Source organism: Pristiophorus japonicus, chromosome 4 (genome assembly GCF_044704955.1).
Source record: "Pristiophorus japonicus isolate sPriJap1 chromosome 4, sPriJap1.hap1, whole genome shotgun sequence".
In the NCBI taxonomy this organism is placed as follows: domain Eukaryota; kingdom Metazoa; phylum Chordata; class Chondrichthyes; family Pristiophoridae; genus Pristiophorus; species Pristiophorus japonicus.
In genome coordinates, this window is record NC_091980.1 from 186400229 (window position 1) to 186418214 (window position 17986).

The 17986-nt window shown below is 44.6% G+C and overlaps 1 protein-coding gene across 7 annotated transcripts in view; it reads right to left on the bottom strand.

The window, feature by feature from the left end:
• Positions 1-9252, bottom strand: part of actn1 (actinin, alpha 1) — a 208944-nt gene extending 199692 nt beyond the window's left edge. For 3 of the 7 annotated variants that reach the window (XM_070878917.1, XM_070878921.1, XM_070878918.1), the window contains exon 1: positions 8992-9249. In XM_070878917.1, the coding sequence (XP_070735018.1) occupies positions 8992-9093 (102 nt within the window). In that variant the 5' untranslated portion in view covers positions 9094-9249. Of the gene's footprint in view, positions 1-8991 lie in introns of all 7 variants that reach the window. The other 4 variants (XM_070878920.1, XM_070878915.1, XM_070878914.1 and 1 more) reach the window with 3 other exon arrangements.
• Between the last annotated feature and the right edge of the window lie 8734 nt (positions 9253-17986).

Genomic DNA, 17986 nt, shown 5'->3' on the forward strand with positions numbered 1-17986 from the left:
ATTTTCTATGTTTCTATGAATGACTTATTTTGGGTTAATTTACCAACTTCTGATTTTGTCTTTAAAAGCCCCAAACAGACAGGCAAGTATGCCTCTTGGTATGTGTGTCACTATTGTGAAGATTATTTTCCTACTCCAATAGCCTATGGAAGAGGACCACCAAAGGTACTTTTTATCCCCTCTCTACCTGAAGGCTTACTGTTCCAACAGTTAATTGCAATCTCCAGTTCTTCATGTCTGGTTCGTGTCAGTTGCCTATTCAACAATAAAAGGTGTCAGTTGTGAGTCTGACAATGTTCTTACCCGATATTCATATACATGCACTACTAAAAGGATGATGAAAACATTGGTGATTCTCGTCCTTATTCCTTTCCAAAGAAATCCCAGAAGAGTCACAGATCAGACTCTGTTTTTAACAGATCTCATTGGTGCCTGCATTGCTCTTCATATGCGAGTTAGACAAACATGTGGAGGATATGCAAGCAACAGCAATAGAACATTTCACCACCCAACATCTGCATTTATGTAGCACCTTTAAAATGTAGATAATTCAGCAATATGCTTCACAGGGTGTAAGAAATAACAATGGCAAGCCAAAGGAGGGGAGGTGACCAAAACCTTAGCCAAATTAGATGGGTTTAATGAGGATCCTAAAAGAGTGGGAGATAGAGAGGTTTAGTGAGGGAATTCTATAGCATTGAGCCGAGGCAGCTGAAGGCACGACCGCTAATGGTATGGTAAAGTGGAGGGGGGCGGGGGGGGGGGTGGCGTGGAGGAGGGGTGTGCACAGGAGTCCAAAGGAATAAAGCGTTTGAGGGAGGGAGGGGTCATAATGTTGGAGAAAATTATATCTAGAGGGGCAAGGCCATGAGCGAACTTAAATAGAATGATAAGAATTTAAAATTTGAGGCACTGGGAATTGGGAGCCAATGGAGGAGAGGGCTGTTTGGCAAATGCAATTTGATGCAGGATACAATAGGGCAGCAGAATATCAGATGAGCTGATATTTAGAGGAAAGAGGATAGTAGGCAAGTCAGAATGGAGGTGATAAACACACAGATGAGGGTTTCAACAACAAATAGTCTGAAGCAGGGGAGGAGGCGGGCAATATTATGGAGGTGGAAGTAGGCGGTCTTTCTGATGAATAGGGTAGGAAGTTGGAAACCCATCTCAGGGTTGAGCAGGATGCAAAGGTAGTGAGCAGTTCAACCGGAGACAGTTGCTGAGAAAGGGGATGGAGTCAGTGGTTAGGCTTCAGTTTTCCCAATATTTAGTTGGAGGATATTCAGCTTAGGCAAGGCCAAATGCACAATCCCAACCAGTGTTCATTTTTGTGAGGAAGGGGGTGAAAAGGGAGAAGGAACGAACGGATAAAATGCCCATTATCAATTTATATTACAAAGCCACAAAATAATCGATCACTCTTAACATGCCACATTGTTATTCCTAATTTCATTTGTAACCTTGGGAATATTGATAAGAGTAATCTATACTCTCAGCTGAAATTCAAAGTTGCTCATCATCATCATCATCATCATAGGCAGTCCCTCGGAATCGATGAAAACTTGATTCCACTCCTAAAGTGAGTTCTTTGGTGGCTGAACAGTCCAATACGAGAGCCACAGACCCTGTCACTGATGGGACAGACATTCGTCGGTGGAAGGGGGGGTGGGACTGATTTGCCACACGCTCCTTCCGCTGCCTGCGCCTGACCTCTTCACGCTCGCGGCGTTGAGATTCGAAGAGCTCAATGCCCTCCTGGATGCACTTTCTCCACCTAGGGCGATCTTCGGCCACGAACTCCCAGGTATCAGTGGTGATGTCGCACTTTACCAGGAAGGCTTTGAGAGTGTCCTATCTTCTTTGGCAGCCCCTTGGAGTCGAGGATGACTTGCTTCCACACTAATGGGTTCTCAGGCGACTGATGAGTCCAATGCGGGACCTACAGTCTCTGTCACAGGTGGGGCAGACGATGATTGGAGGGACGGGTGGGTGGGGTGTTTCCGTTGCCCACCTTTGGCTCGTTTGCCGTGAAGGAGCTCCGCATAGAGCAATTGCTTAGGGAGCCTCGTGTCTGGCATGCGAACTATGTGGCCTGATCGAGTGTGGTCAGTGCTTCAATGCTGGGGATGTTAGCCTGGTCGAGGACACTGATGTTGGTGCGCCTGTCCTCCCACGGGATTTGCAGGACAGTTTCGGGTAGCTTCTTTGAACTTGACAAACATTTCTTCAGGAAATACCTTCCACAAGTGCACCAGCAACACTCAACACTTCAAAAAGGACACAAAATGTTCAATACAATGCTTTCTGTTTCAATGAATCTCCCAGTTCAGATGCAGTTGTGCCAATCCACCACCCCCCCCATCCGATCTGATATCAGCCAATCCTGAAAGTTCCTGCATCCTTTTTTTATTCATTCTTAGAATGTGAGCATTGTTGGCAATGCTAGCATTTATTGCCCATCGATAGTTGCCCTGAGAAGGTGGAGGTGGACCTTCTGTTTGAACCGCTGCAGTCTGTATCTTTTGCAGCTGTCCCATGCAACTCAGTAACTTGCTAGACCACTTCAGAGGGCCGTTAAACGTCAACCACGTTGGTGGGACAGGAGTCACATATAGACAACCCAATACCCTACCCACCCATCCCTCCAATCACCGTCTGCCCCACCTGTGGCAGAGATTGTAGGTCCCACATTGGACTCATCAGTCACCGGAGAACTCATTAGTGTGGAAGCAAGTCATCCTCGACTCCAAGGGGCTGCCAAAAAAGATAGGCCAGATCAGGTAATAACAGCAGGTTTCCTTCTGTAAAGGACATCTGCGTCACACCTTTGCAGACGCCTCTCCCACAGTTGGTACTTCAAATACAAACTTTCAATAAAAGGGGCGGAGTATTCAGGTACATATTCCATATATTTTATTTTCATTCCCAATTGTTTGTCTCCCTGGTCAGATGCCTAGAGTCAAAAGAGCAGTGGAGACATAGACAGTCCCTATGCCACCAGCAATAACATCTAGGACCAGCTGGCAGGAGGCCACTCAAACACGAGTTCCCCTTTTTATTTTCCCTCCCAAATCAAGGCTCACACCTGTGTCAGTTCCCATAGCACAGCACCAAAGGTTAGCAAGCTGACGTCCAGTGTCATCGCACTGTCGCAACAGTAATCAAACAGGTAGGTTGGCAACAGCCAAAAGTTGACTTTTTTTTTTTTAAATGCATGAACCACCATAATTTTCCACCATCGCAGGTAATGAAAAGACAAGCATAAAATCCTATAGCATCACTTGATATTCTTGGCAACAGCACAAAATAAATTTTGGCGTGAAAATTGTGTTAAGACTTTGGCTTGCTGAGCAAAGCCCAAGACAAATCGTGCACTATGCAAGCACTTTCTAACTTTATCCATTCAAATTACCTTACACAAAAGGATTAAGAGAGAGATCCAAGGATTCATCTGCACAGTGTGTCATAGCAGATAGAAAGGAAACTTGCACCTTTAAAATCCGGAGGACATCCCAAAGTGCTTCACAGCAAATGAATTACTTTTGGAGTATAGGCATTGTTGTGATGTCGTCAAACACAGCAACTAATATGTGCACAAGATCCCATAAACAATTATATATGAGATAAATGACAGGTTAGGCTGCATTTTGGTGGTGTTTCTTGAGGCCATGTGGGCCATGACACCAGGAGAATTCCCCAGCTCTTTTTATAGCACAATGGAATTTATTATGCCCATGAGAACAGGCAGATAGGGCCTAACTTTAACAGCTTATCCAAAAGGCAGCATCTCTGACAATGGAGCACTCCCTCATTGCAGCACTCGAGTGGAATGATATCCATGCAACGGTGTAGTGCATCTCTGTAAATTTAACTTTAGGATTTCCAATATTAATGGATGAGAGACTCCAGCATGGGAGTCATGCAAACCAGGGAGGCCCCAGATTCAATCCCAGTCCGTTGAGCTAGCCAATTTCAGCCATGGCAGCAGTAGGGGTGCCCCTGGCTCAGGGAAGGGTAATCTACCTTTGATTGCTTGAAGGCAACCTCTCCCGTTTACAGTCTACCAGATGAGGACAGGATTAAGCTCAGCTATGATACTCCCCACTGTCTAATAGACTGACATTTGCCATCGCAGCTCGCACAAGAATAGCTAATCAACACCTGTGAAATCATACCCCAGTGTAAACATCTTTGGGAAAGATTGGGAGAAAATTGAAGGGGAAAATGAGTCCTAAATTATCAATATCTGTTTGTCTCACAAAACAAAAAAATCTTACTGATCGTACCAACCAAACATGCAGTTTTGTCCTCTATAAGCCATTTCTTACACCTTCAGTGCTTTGAATACCTTATGTCTGGGTTGATGAAGTGTTTACTCATCAACAGTAAATCTTTTATTTTAAACACTAATGTTCCATTTTAAAACCTCTTCCATATTTTTGCCTGTAGTTAATAAATGCCATCTGTTTTCACATTCTCAACATCTGCTGTCATTTACAGTGTTCATCAGGTTAGCTGCTACTCTCCAAAATCTACTGGTAGTCATTGTCTACCGGGGCTACTGGTAGCCAGTGGGGTCACCATGTGTTTTTGAGGTGGAACATGTCAGAAATGAATAAAAATGCAATACAAAAAGGGAGTAAAAACTCCCTACATGGTTTAGTATGCAAATGAAGCATTTGATATGGTACTAAACTGTACAGGCCAGGAAGTCCCCAGGTGCAATCAACCAAATTTGTGCTATGTTAGCCAATTTCAGAGACAACTCTGCAATTAGACTCAATGGCACTGGGTTGGTGGGTGGAGGGGAAGAGAAGAATGAAAAGGAAATTAGCTGGAGTTCTTATTCCTGATCATTATCCAGAAAATGCTGAGTGGCTATCGGATGAGGACAGATCAGATGAGGACAGTCCTTTCTGAGGAGTGACCACTTGGGTGAAATACAGAAGGCTGCTGCCATTTGCAGTGCCATATCTCAGCACGAGTCACAACACGCCAGAGAGGGAAGGGGAGAAAACTGGAGGGGAAAAAGTCGGATGGTGCAAGGGCAAGTAGTAAGAGTTGCATTAACCCTACTGGAGATTCCGGATCAAAATCCCCACCATTTCACTCCTTCATTTCACTATGTAGATAGTACAAGTTTCACTCGACCCGAGGCACTCGTGAAAGTATCTAAAACTTTAAACTGGCATATCATTGATGACCTGAAAGTTGATGCCAGTCAAAGATCACAGCAGTGACAACAATCAGCACTCTGACAACCCTTTGAAACACTGCAGTGACCTTCCATTGACAAAAGCATCAAAACTAAAAGCTACACAGCAGCACTACTGCTTTTAACCTTTTGAAAACTATAAGTAGAACAGAGCCAACAATTTTTTTTAAAAATGGATGAAAGTTTCACAGTTTCTTACATTACTGCAATTGAGTAGCTCACCTCAACTGACTCCAGATAGTTGGGGAAGGGAAGAAGGAATTATAGTGGGTTAGATCCCACACAACTCTGAAGAGGAGGGGAAAATATTGAGATGTAGGAACCATTAACTTGTAACCAAAATAAAGCAGAAATATTAATTTAAGGTTATGCATTTATGAAATGGACATTTTTCCCCCTTTACAATACAACATTAAAAAAACAGCTGATCCTGTAGTGTATTTAGTAGAGTACCTAGGCCCAACTCCAAAGCGCTGGGTGGGAGTGGCAGGAAGAGAGGGAGGTCAAGCCTCAGTGACTTATTAGACAAAGAATTCTCCAAGACACACACCATTGCCAAAGTCTCAGTTCTCCGTCCACTATCTTAACATAAACAGGTAATACATCCCACATTTCACCATACCAGCGAGCAAATAACATTCTAAACTCGTTGAAGACATCTAATGTGCACAGCAGCAGAAACTGCTTTTAAAACAGGACATTTTCAAATGCAAGGTGATCAGTCTTTTACTAAGTCTGCGCTCAAGAGTTGAGTACCCTTTTCATATGAATAAAATGGGATAAACAAGCAAAGTTCTTCCATCTCAGGTTTGTCCCGATATAGTACAGAGAAACTGAACATCAGCTGGATAGGTGTACACAATTGGTTTACTAAAATAGACTCAAATCTTCAAACAACCAGCAACTAAATTTAGTTGGCTTCTCCCACTCAATATGAATACACAGACAGACATACACAATTCCTCTCAATACAATCTGGTTATTGATAATGCTGTGTATTCCTTCTGGATTGGTACATTCCTGATGTTTTGTGTTTTTGTAAAAAAATTCAAGAATAGTGTTAGCAATTTGATATTTGGGGTGAGGTGGGGAAGGGGAGTCCTTACTGTGGCAGAATATAAAATTATAAAAAAGAGAAATAAAAAGAAAGGAGAGGACTAGAGTGTTGTAAAAACATGATAAATGCCTTCTGCAATGCACAAACAGACAGATTTTGTTATAAGGTACACGACCCCAGCCTTTATAGTCTGCAAAGAACAGTTCTTGATTTTTTTTTCCAAAAAGCACTATTCAGTCCTGGAAGGTAGCTTTTAAGAATTCCATAAGGATCCCCATGTCCATATGGGGTTAGGGCTGTGGGGGAGCAGGGGAGGGAGAAAGAAAGAGTCAAATATTTTTTCTTTATGGCAATGACAGATCAAAGTACAGCACTAATAAGCCACGTAGCCCATAATTCAACAACAAAAAATCCCAAATCAGACAATCAGTTAATAACTACCAAAATCACAGCATGGCAAACATTGTATTGAGCTGGGATAACCTTTGAACAGAAAAGTGGGAATCACAAAACACGCCCATCAAGCCAGTGGTTTCACTTGTGGAAACAGCATACAACTCATCAATGTAATGAAGCTGTTGTCTTAAAAGCAGTAAAGCTAGCAGGAGTGTTACATAAATGGGAAGAACAAACCAACACAGCACGCAGGCCTGGATCCTCTAACTAATTAGAAAGCTAGATCTGGTCTTCAAAATTATAGGAGGTGATCCCTTCGCACTTCGGCCCCTCCTTAGATATAAACGTTCTCTGCCCAACCTTTGACTAATGACTGAAGAAGGAATGGAAAAAAAGTAAAACCTTTCCTATAGTACCCCTGACAGGCAATACCCAGCACACACCCTATATATACCGTCTGATTCCAACAGCACTGTTTGCACCTCTTCGCTTATTTTTATGCTCTGTCCCTTAACATTTCAATCTGGGGCATCTACAAACATTTTCTTAATAAGTTAAGCTCCTTTCTTCAAACATTTCAGTCCATTCCTTAGGCCTGATAACAAGAGGGAAGCAGGAGATTAAGAGAAAAGCCACAGTCACCTTCACTCCGCAACAACAACAAGAGAATTTACAACTATCACGCGCTAATCTGAACAAAAAAAGTACAACAATGTCACTTCTTTGGTACGTCAAAGAAGTTCAGACATTTAAAATTATATACACCTAATACAGTGAAATGACCTAATGCAAAAAAAACTCTGGCCAAGACAAATCAAACACTTGCATAGAAAGAACGACTGTTACCATTTTTGGACATGACTGTACAGTACTAAGCCAACCCTCATCCTTTCGAAACTCTTACCAGCTCTAAAATATTTTCCAACATTGTCTGAAAATTATTTAAACGTGTTTTAGCACCTAAATTTCCCTATTTCGTTTTTTTTAAAGAAACAGTTCACTGACTTAGATCAGGAAAAAAAGAAAGTGTCAGTGTTTGAGAAAAGGCTTAGAGAAATAGAAGGCACAGTATGTTTCACTTTAAAACAATAGGATCCAGGCAGTAAATCCAAGGATTAACTGCTTCCTATTAACCAGCTTCCCGACTGACAGCTTGTTCATTCTGTCCTGCTTTCAATAGCACTCACAGAAAGGGAGGGGTGAATTAGTTATGAGCGACTTCAAATAAATAACAATGGTACCTTGTACACACGGTCACAGTCCTTTAAAAGAATCCCCTTAGCCACAGCACAGAGTGCGATTTGAAGATTAACCTCTGCTTGGTCTCTGCCTCGTGTCTGACATTGAAACAGGTCGGGGTGGTGTGGAAGACTCTCCCAGTAATACCAGGTGAGAGCGCGATAGCTTCGGCCTTCAGCAGTACCAACAGTATGCTAAATCCCATCATTTCAGTGGGTGATTCAACCACATTGCTCGATTTCAAATGTTTCCTTTAAAAAGAGTGCGTGCAACAGTCGATGGAGGAATTAACACCGAAACTGAACTCATTCGGTTCATTTCAAAACGGTCACAATTAGATTCGCATGTAAATGACCAAGATGAGCTTAATGGTACAGTATTCTGAAATCTGGTCAACCACAAAAACTCTAGGGGGATGGGGGGTCGAACTAAGTCTGTGCTAAACATGGAGACTACCTGCACAACGCCAGGACTACACCCAGGCCATCCCTGCTTTGGTCAGGGAGGAGGGGAGAGTGTGGGGATGTCTCCTGCATTCAAAGCTTTTATCGTTCATAGCCTTGTCTCCCCTCTTGACCATTGCAGGAGCGATATACGGGTCTAACTGTTTGCAAATCCGGGCAGATACTGGACGCTGCATTGCTGAATATACAGAGACTCATCCAGCGACCATCTGTTGCATTCAGAACTTCAGTCCACCAGAGCCCAGCTACAAAACCAGGAACGTGACTCAGCCTCAACTCTTCTCCCAGCTCCACACAACAATGACACACACACACAAAAAATGAGCCCTTTTCAACGATTCTTTTTTTAAAATAAAAATACATCACTGCGAACAATCTACAGCTTTCACAATCACTTTTCCCCCCAAGTAAAACAGCATTCATTTCAAAAAGGGGGTGTGTAAACAGAACTAGATCTGCGCCTTTGCTAAATGTATAATCATCCAGCGGATATCAGTTGGTGACTTCCATCTAACCGAACTGGAAAGCAAGGAAGAGAGATAATGCTTTGATCCTCTAGGTGGATAGAGCCGGTTGCTCAAAAAATGAAAGCACCCGCGCAGCCCGCTGCCACTTGCCTTTCTCTGCTGTTTTTCCCACGCTGGGTCCAACAGGAGGTCCCTGTCCCAGTCATCCTCTGGCTGCATGTAGTCTTCAGTCTGCGAGTGGTTATGATCCATGCTTTGCTTGCCTTTCCGTTCCCCTCTCGCGCGTTGTTCCAACCCGGGTTACAAGGTAACACAGATAGGGTGCAGCCAGCGGCGCTCGCCTCTCTCTCCGCTACACACAGGCGCCCAGCGCCGCACCTCAGCCGCGGAAATGCCGCCCCTCCCGCCGCCCATTGGCTGCGGCGCGCCGCCCGCGCGCACTCCTATTGCTGGAGTGTGCACGTCAGTCTGCCAGCAGTGTCCCTGGGAGGGGGATCTGTCCATGTGACAGGCCTGCCTGTGGCCCAGAAGCGGTGACATTTGTAGTTTTTCTGCCATTTAATCCTTCCAACCCGCTGCATTCAGACGGACAAGTTAGCAATGCAGCAAATTAGGCAATTGCTAAATTCTGAATGTAATGTTCTGGAACCTGTTATTAGCACTGCAATCAGTTTCAGGCGGATCGATAACACGGTGCATATACTGAATCTCAGCTCTCCCCGCAAAGCTGGTGCCGGCTGAAAGGTGCGATTCCCCTCTGTGAATGCAGCGTTTTAATCGAGGTAAAAGACTAAGTATAAAGAGTGACATTCCCTAAAATAAATTAGTAACATATAGATATTATAGTTATAATTATTGTCATAATACCAACATGGAACTATATATATATATATATATATATATAATGACAATGATTCTAACTATATATTATAGAAATAGTTATCATAATAATCTCATCGTGGACTATATATTTTTTTTTTAAATAAAAGTTCCACGTTGAATTTAACAATGATCCAACGCCCATTACATCGATGAACATAATCTATGCATCAGATGCCTCTTGGGTGATGCCACTGAGATGGGGGCCGCATCTTACAGCGTCTGTGGAGTCTGACTCAGTAAAGGAAGGCTAGACACTTAGATCGTAGCCGGGGAGGAAGTGGAGGGTTCAAGTGTCATTCTCAGGTTTCTCATTTGACCGAGTTGACGATAAAATGTGGAAGATTGTTTTTAAACTCCGCAAACGTTCTTTGTCATAGGGATGAGCATACATGCGGGAGAAGGGAGTGGAGGGATGTGGGGCCGAATGGGGAGAGCTGGTTAGAGTGGGGGTGTGAAGGATAAACACCCGCACAGAGTGGCTGGGCCGAATGGTCTGTTTGTGCTTATAATTTGTTTAATATGTGAACTATACAGGGTAGATATAAACAGGGTAGACCACTCAAAAGTGCTACTGAAAAATAAATATATATTTATAATGTGTCTTCATTACAACAGTGACTACACTCAAAGTACTTCATTGGCTATAAAGCGCTTTGAGACGTCCGGTTGTCGTGAAAGGCGCTATATAAATGCAAATGTTTCTTTCCGTTTGAAAAGATTGAGCGAATAGAAGGGCGTAAAATGGACATGTAACGGTCGCTAAAAGCACAATCCTCAACTTCTCTGATCTTTAATTACAGACAAATCGCTTTGTGGTGGTTTGGGAGACGGGACCAAACGTCCCTTTTGTTCACAACCCTCCAAACCCCAACTTGTACCAGGAGCTCCCTTGAAAAGCAGTTTACATCGCGGAGGAAGTACTTCAGTGGGATCTCACGATCCTTCTGCACAGTAACCAGCTCTCAATCGATTTTAATCCCACTTTCTCCCTATTATTAATGCTCTAACCGCCCCTATTATTCGTGTTCTTATATATACAGCCGTCTTTGCGTGTCTAACTGAATTTCAGGAGGCTAAGGAGTGTGATTTACATAATCACATTTCTCCTTCCAAAATCAGAAATTCTTTTCGTGTGCAGTAAACATCCCGAATTAGATTCAATTTTTTTCATCTCTCTCTCGCCGAGTTAACTCTGGAACCGAGCGCTCGCATTCCACAGATTGCTGGCAAACTTCTCCCTCTCGATGGCATGAAAAGTTGCCTGAAAATATGCAGGGGCAGGACGAGGAGAGAGGATCGCACATTTCCTCGGGCGGAATTTTCTTTCCCATCTAAGGTAGTCTCTCGGTTCTTAACACACACACACACACACACAAAACCCGCCCCCGGAATACTGGGGTATAAGGCGCAGAAAACTCGCTACCATATAAGGGAAAAGTTAAAAAGGGCTGGAGGTGACGTTAAGCAGCCCAAGGATTGAGACAGGACACAGAGGGAAAGTCGTTAATGCAGCCTACGGTCTCACTCGCTGTGCAGCGCTGACCGATCCGAAAGCACACTTGTCAGTATTTTATGACCAACTATTAAACAGGCAGGCTCCAACGGCCAGCATAGTTTTCAACCGAGCAGTTCAGTTTTACTTACAGTGGCCGTTAAAAGGTTCCAGTACAGCCACACATCGTAAAGTTTAACAGGACTGTACAGGCAATTTTATCCTTAGTGTAAATCTCATTTGTTTCATTGATGTTAAACGTGGCTCCCTCTCTGGGCTCAATGAGTTAAATGCACCACCTTCTTACGGTATTCAGTGCAATGAAGCAGTAAAGTAATGTACCAATGGAAAATGAGGGACACATTCAGCAGGTCAAGCAGCATCTGTGGAGAGAGAAACAGGGTTAACGTTTCAGGTCAATGACCTTTCATCAGGTGTGTTTAACCCCTGATCTGTGCTCAGTTATCTGATCTCAGCCCCTGTGACATCGGGTCCATTAAAATGTGAGCTTTATGTCCCCAGCCCTTGGGGCCAGGGGAGGCGAAAGCAGCCAGGGTTCCTATTACTGAGAATTAACCATTCACCCCGTTGAAAACAATATGGTGCTTACGAGTCTGATGTAGGGTACACATCCCAAAACGCGTCTCTTCTCTTTACAGATGGTGATTGCCCTCTTGTGTATTTGCAGCATTTTCTGTTTTCGTTTCAGATTTCCGGCAGGTGTAGCTTTCCCTTTTTATGTTGGTGATTATGAGCGTTGGGCTGAGGCAGAAGTTAAAAGTGTCCTCCACACTTAACCGGCTGTTGATACGTATTGACCAGACTGATGCATGTAAAATGGCTATTCAAGATTATTCCTAATTTCAAGCACAAAGTGTGGAATGACAAAAGGGTGTTCACCCCATCAAAACTGGGCCTTAGCAGAGCATATGCAGTCACAGACTCTATCCATTCAATACCCACCAGGAAGCAGCCAAACCTGCATCATAAGGCTCAATTCAGTTTAACACAAATGCCTAAGGCTAATCACAGATCCATGGTTCCATCATCATTGGAGCTCCTCGAATTATCCTTCATATCATTAATGGCAGGGACTTGAACCCTGGTGTGTTATTTCAAAACATTCATGATTGCGCCTCCATTGACTTGTTACATACTGCAACTGTGTCATGGCTTGCAAGTTGTGGACATCTTTGGCCTTTCAGTTCTGCGCGGAGGGGTTTCCTGTACAGGCTGCTCCTGCATACTCTCAACCTTGCCATCCTCGTCTGCCGTCCGGACACGCCATGGCATATCATCTTGCCGTCCGGAGGAGGCGGGAGTCCTCCCACTATTTATCGGGGACTTGGCCTGGAGGGTGGTGCACGGAGCAGTCCCGTGCAATAAATTTTTAAGCCGGTTCACGGGCTCCCAGGCCGCCTGCAATTTCTGCGGTCTGGAAGAGTCCGTGTTCCACGTTTTTATTGAATGTGCGAGGTTGCAGCCCCCGTTCAACCATTTAAAGGGGCTGCTCCTGAAATTCTGGCTGCACTCAGTCCCACACTCCTGATCTTTGGGCACCCTGTGCGGAGGGGAGCGGGTAGGTCCGAGGGTCTCCTCGTAGGACTGCTCCTGGGCACGGCCAAGGGTGCCATCAGCCGGTCCAGGCAGCGGGTGGTCGAGGGGGTCGTTCAGCCCGACTGCCTGCATCTCTTCCGTGTGTACATCCGGGCCAGGGTGCCCTTGGAGATGGAGCACGCGGTATCCACCGGTACGCTCGCGGCCTTCCGCGAGAGGTGGGCGCCGGAAGGACTGGAGTGCATCATCACCCCCGGCAACCAAATTTTAATTTGATTTTATATGTTTTAAAGTTTAATTTGTTTTAATTGCTGGGTTTTAGTGTCCCCCTCCCCATTTATAGGGGGCGCTTGTATATATTGATCTTTGATCCCTAAAAAAACCCACAAAAAATACAAAAAAAGGGGGAAAAAACAAAAAAGGGCCTGGAAAAATGGTTGGAGTGTCCCCCAGATCAGGGGGCACTTGATTTAATTATTTATTTATTGTTTCCAATGAAAAGAGTTTTGGACATCTTTGGCTCAGTCAATGATTAGCTCATCCACCTTTTGATGGGATTCCTCAATCAGTGGTCCCATTCCCCTTCCTCCTGACACTCATTTGCCCGAAGCAATTGACACTTTCTGCAAGTGATCAGGTTAATTAACCACCACCTCACACTTGACATTGACCAATCAAAGATAGTACTGTCTACTGCCACTACGTAGCAGCTTTTAACACCTGACCTGACTCCAATGGTTCCCTCCAAAAAGGTCTATTTCCAGTTGCAGTGAACATAAAATAGAACTCCTCAGATTTTTTTCCATCCATCAGCAACTTTCTCCCTCTCCCAAGATGCTAACTCCTTGCTGGGGGACCGTTCCACATGTAGCCATTGCTCATATATGAGCCTCGAAAATGAGTGGTGGCAACTGTTTGCTAAGTGGAGAAAATGCATCCGGGAGGGCGCTGAGCTCCTCGAGCCTCATCGCCAAGAGCATGCAGAAATCAAGCGCAGGCAGCGGAAAGAGCGTGCGGCAAACCAGTCCCACCCACCCCTTCCCTCAACTACTATCTGTCCCACCTGTGACAGAGACTGTGATTTTCGTACTGGACTGTACAGCCAGCTGAGAACTCAACTGGAGAGTGGAATCAAGTCTTCCTCGATTCTGAGGGATGGCCTATGATGATGATGCATTGGAGAGATCAACTAATTCAGCATTCAAAAAGGATCAAACCTGGGACTTTCTTTCTCAGTATGACTAAATTACACCCATATAAAGCCACTGACTCATTGGGGACATATTCTTACTTGTTTCAAATTCATTCATACCCGAGTAAAATCAGACACAAAATACCAGCTTGGATTGTTAATCTAAACAGTAAGAAATCTGTGATCTCAAATAATCCTGGTACGAACTAAACCCATCACCAGTTTCATTCTGACGCCCCCAAGTATATTCATTGCCAAGTATAAAACAAGACAGCTCCATTCCTGAATTAATTCAGTGTCAGTAAAAGCAGTTGCTGGGAAACTGAAACAAAATGTGAGATACCAGTCTTAAAAGGGAGTTCCACCATCAGAGCCACTTTAAAAAATGAATCAGTTAGTAAGAATTTTAAATTTTTACTTTTTTTGTTGCTGGTTCTTGGTTATGACTGTTTAGTGACTGACAAAAAGCAGATATTATGGTCCAGTTTTAGTTCAATGGTTGTTCCCTTAATCCTGTTACAGCAAATAAGCAGTTTAAAAACCAACAGACACCTGTACCAATTATTTTGATGCTTTTATGCAAGTGCTGTCAGTTACAGGCTGAAGAATAATTTCTTTTGAGTGGTGAAATATTCAAAATCCCTGATGTCCCAGTAACTTTTATGAGTAATATAAAAGACCAATTCAGTCTGAAGCTGGACGCTTGGGAGGAGGGGACAGGGGACAGGGGTTGACAAATCTGAAAATCCTGAAAGAAAGAAAAAAAAAGCTTGAATTTTCAAGAAACAGTTTAGATTAACACAGACTCCCACAATGTGAAGAAATTTGTATGGAGACATCAGATATTTCCAGTAGCTAAAAGCAAGTAAGAGACAATAAAATGAAACTTGCATTTATATAGCGCCTTTCATGACCTCAAGACTTCCTAAAGCGCTTTACAGTTAATTAAGTAGTTTTGAAGTATAGTCATTGTTGTAATGTAGGAAACGTGGCAACCAATTCGCACAGAGCAAGGTCCCACAAACAGAAATATGATAATGACCAAATAATCTGTTTTAGTGATGTTAGTTAAGGGATAAATATTGGCCAGGACACTGGGGAGAACTCCCCTGCCCTTCTTCAAAATAGTGCAAATGGGATTTTTTACGTCCACCTGAGAGGACGGACAGGGCCTCGGTTTAACGTCTCATTCAAAAGATAGCACCTCCGACAGTGCAGCACTCCTTCAGTCAGCCTAGACTTTCTGGGCTAGAAATTTGGTGCATTTGCATCACCAGTTAGCACCCCCGGAGATTATGACATCATCATCGTGCACATTGCCCCGTTAGCACCCCGGCCCAAAATTTAGCTTTCACTCCTCTGCAACTGGCCCGGGTGATAATGCTGACAGATTCAGGGGATGCATATCGGGTGGCCGGCCGCTACCAGGGCGTAAACTAAAGGCCGGGTGGCCAAGTGCAGAAAACCACACACCTTTTTGTTGCCGTTCCAGAAGCGGTTTCTTTGTGCGGTCGTGGCCGCGATCGCACAGCCCGGCACTTTGGTCTGATCACTCCCTGGTGGTCCAGGTAAGGGCCTTTTTCTTTTGCAGAGTCGGCAGCGTGGGCCCTTCCCTTTAATTGAGGGAGGAGCCTCTCAGACGCGGCAACGCTACGTGGCCAAGTGTGTATCGCTGTTGAGGTGTACGCCCTTTACTGCCCCAGGAAGGAAGTGGAGCGCTTGATTTAGTGCTCCACTTCCTTCCGGGGGCGGTAACCCGAATTTAGAGAGAGGTGGGGCTTCCGCACCTGGTGCTAAGTTTCACGCCTCCCGGATGTTACCACCCCCAAACAGGGTGATAATGAATTTCACCCCCTCTGTTCGTTTTCCAGGTACGTTACTGAAAGCCTATCTTAATCTTAGTCTAGGATCTCAAAGATATGGGGAATTGAGAGTCATCCATGAGACTGAACCAAGATATAAGAGCTGAAATAATCCAGTGTAAGAAGGTTGGAAATGACCCAAACACATAATGACATCATGGGAGGGAGGCAAGGGGAACAAATATTGTTCCTGAGGCCAATAATGTGAAACGATCTAGGGGTAGATTTCAGCCCATTGCCCACTGGTCGTGCAGATCAGCCACCATTCTAGAAACCGCCCGACTTCCATTTCCATTATAATTGGTGGCCAATCTGTAAAGACAGTTTTACACGCGCATGGCAAGTTGAAAATCTACATCTTAGTAACTTCTCCAAGTTAATTCCTTTTTATGAATAAATTTAAAATATATATATATATATTATTTATCAACACCTGCTGGAAACCTGTATGTGTGGACCCCACCGGGTGAGGACAGCATCACGCTCAACTGTGAGGCACCCACATTTGAATAGCCTGTCAGTAATCACCGAGAAGGCTCACACATAAATAATGTCCAATTATGCATGATACCAGAGGCCACCTAACAACCATGAGCCCATAACCCAAAGAGCCAATGCTACCAGGAGAAATGGGGAACAAGATGAAATTAGCACAACAAAAGTAATAGGGCTGTGATTAGTGAGTCTGTAGACATTGATTAATTTGGGAAATGGGTACATGAGTACTGGGATGCAGATAAGCCAGATCCCGTGCTCATCAAAGATCTAGGGGCTGAAATTGTCCCTCCCCTTAAGGCCTGTTACCGCCGGAAATCGGTGGCTATGCTGCGGAGTGCAATGGCCACCGATTTTTCGTGTAATAGCCGCCATTTTGAAAGTTCCGCTCCGGCGGTATCCCGGAGGTGACCTGCTCCCCCCATGAATGCTCCATGCTAAGTGCATCATTGGAGTGCACACCACTGATGTTCCCCCTCGATGGTGAAATTCCGCCGAAAAAATCTTGCTCCCGCAGCTCGGTGCCAACGGTAGCCTTTTCTGCCGGTGCACTGTGTTTGGAGTCCTTTTTAAAATGGCCGTGCGGCTTCCATTAAAGGGGAGGACCTACTGCACTGCCGCCGTGTTTTTTTTGTCGGCCGACTGCTATGTCGGGTCGACAATTATGCCCCTGGGTTTGGCTGGGCCGCTAACAGGCAGCCTGGCAACCCCTCTTGGGTGCCAGGGTGCTGGCCCAGCCGAAACCCTCCCTGGTTAAAGAATTGCACAGGCTGTCCCCTTTAAGTGAAGGGGAGAGCCGTGGTGATGTGGCACCACTGATGACTGAGAGCGGCGGCCACAACACTTGCCCCCAGCTTCCGCCCCTCTAGAGGGTGAACTTCCGATCATCGCTGCACATCTGCCCCCATGATGACCAACTTCCAGTCTGCTGAAAATAAAAGCCAAAGAGTAGAATTTCACTCACGAGGCCACCTCATCCAGCACACCGGTAAAAACAACAGAAACAGGGTAGACGCGGCCCGTTTCCAGCGGTGGACAATTTCGGCCTCCTACACTTTAGCACATTCCAGTAGGAGTCATTGGATAGTAATCAGTAACCAGAACTTTGACCAATTCTTCTGTTCTTTGGCAAGGGACAAAGACACAAACTGTAAAATCACTACTGCCACCTTGTTGGAAATTAGATAACTCAGCGCACATCGGGGATTAAACCCAACCGGGGTGGGGTGGGGTCAACCTAGTTTATATGGTTCATACCACACAAGGCATTGCACTAATTCACTGAGCCATTTGAGTCACTTTAAAAGTTTGGCCCCAGCTGGAGTATTGTGTCCAATTCTGGGCACTACACTTTCAGCAGGAGGTGAAGGTTTTGGAGAGGGTACAGTCGAGATTTACTAGAATGGTTCCCGGGATGAGGGATTAGTGTTACGTAGATAGACTGGAGAAGCTGGGGTTGTTGTCCTTAGAGCAGAGAAGGCTCAGAGGAGATTTGATAGAGGTGTTTAAAATCATGAAGGGTTGATAGAGAGAGACGGTTTCCAATGGCTGAAGGATTGTTAACAAGGGCACAGATTTAAGGTGATTGGCAAAAGAACAAGAGACAGGAGGGAAAATGTTGCTATGCAACAAGTGATTAAAATTTGGAATGCACTGCATGATAGG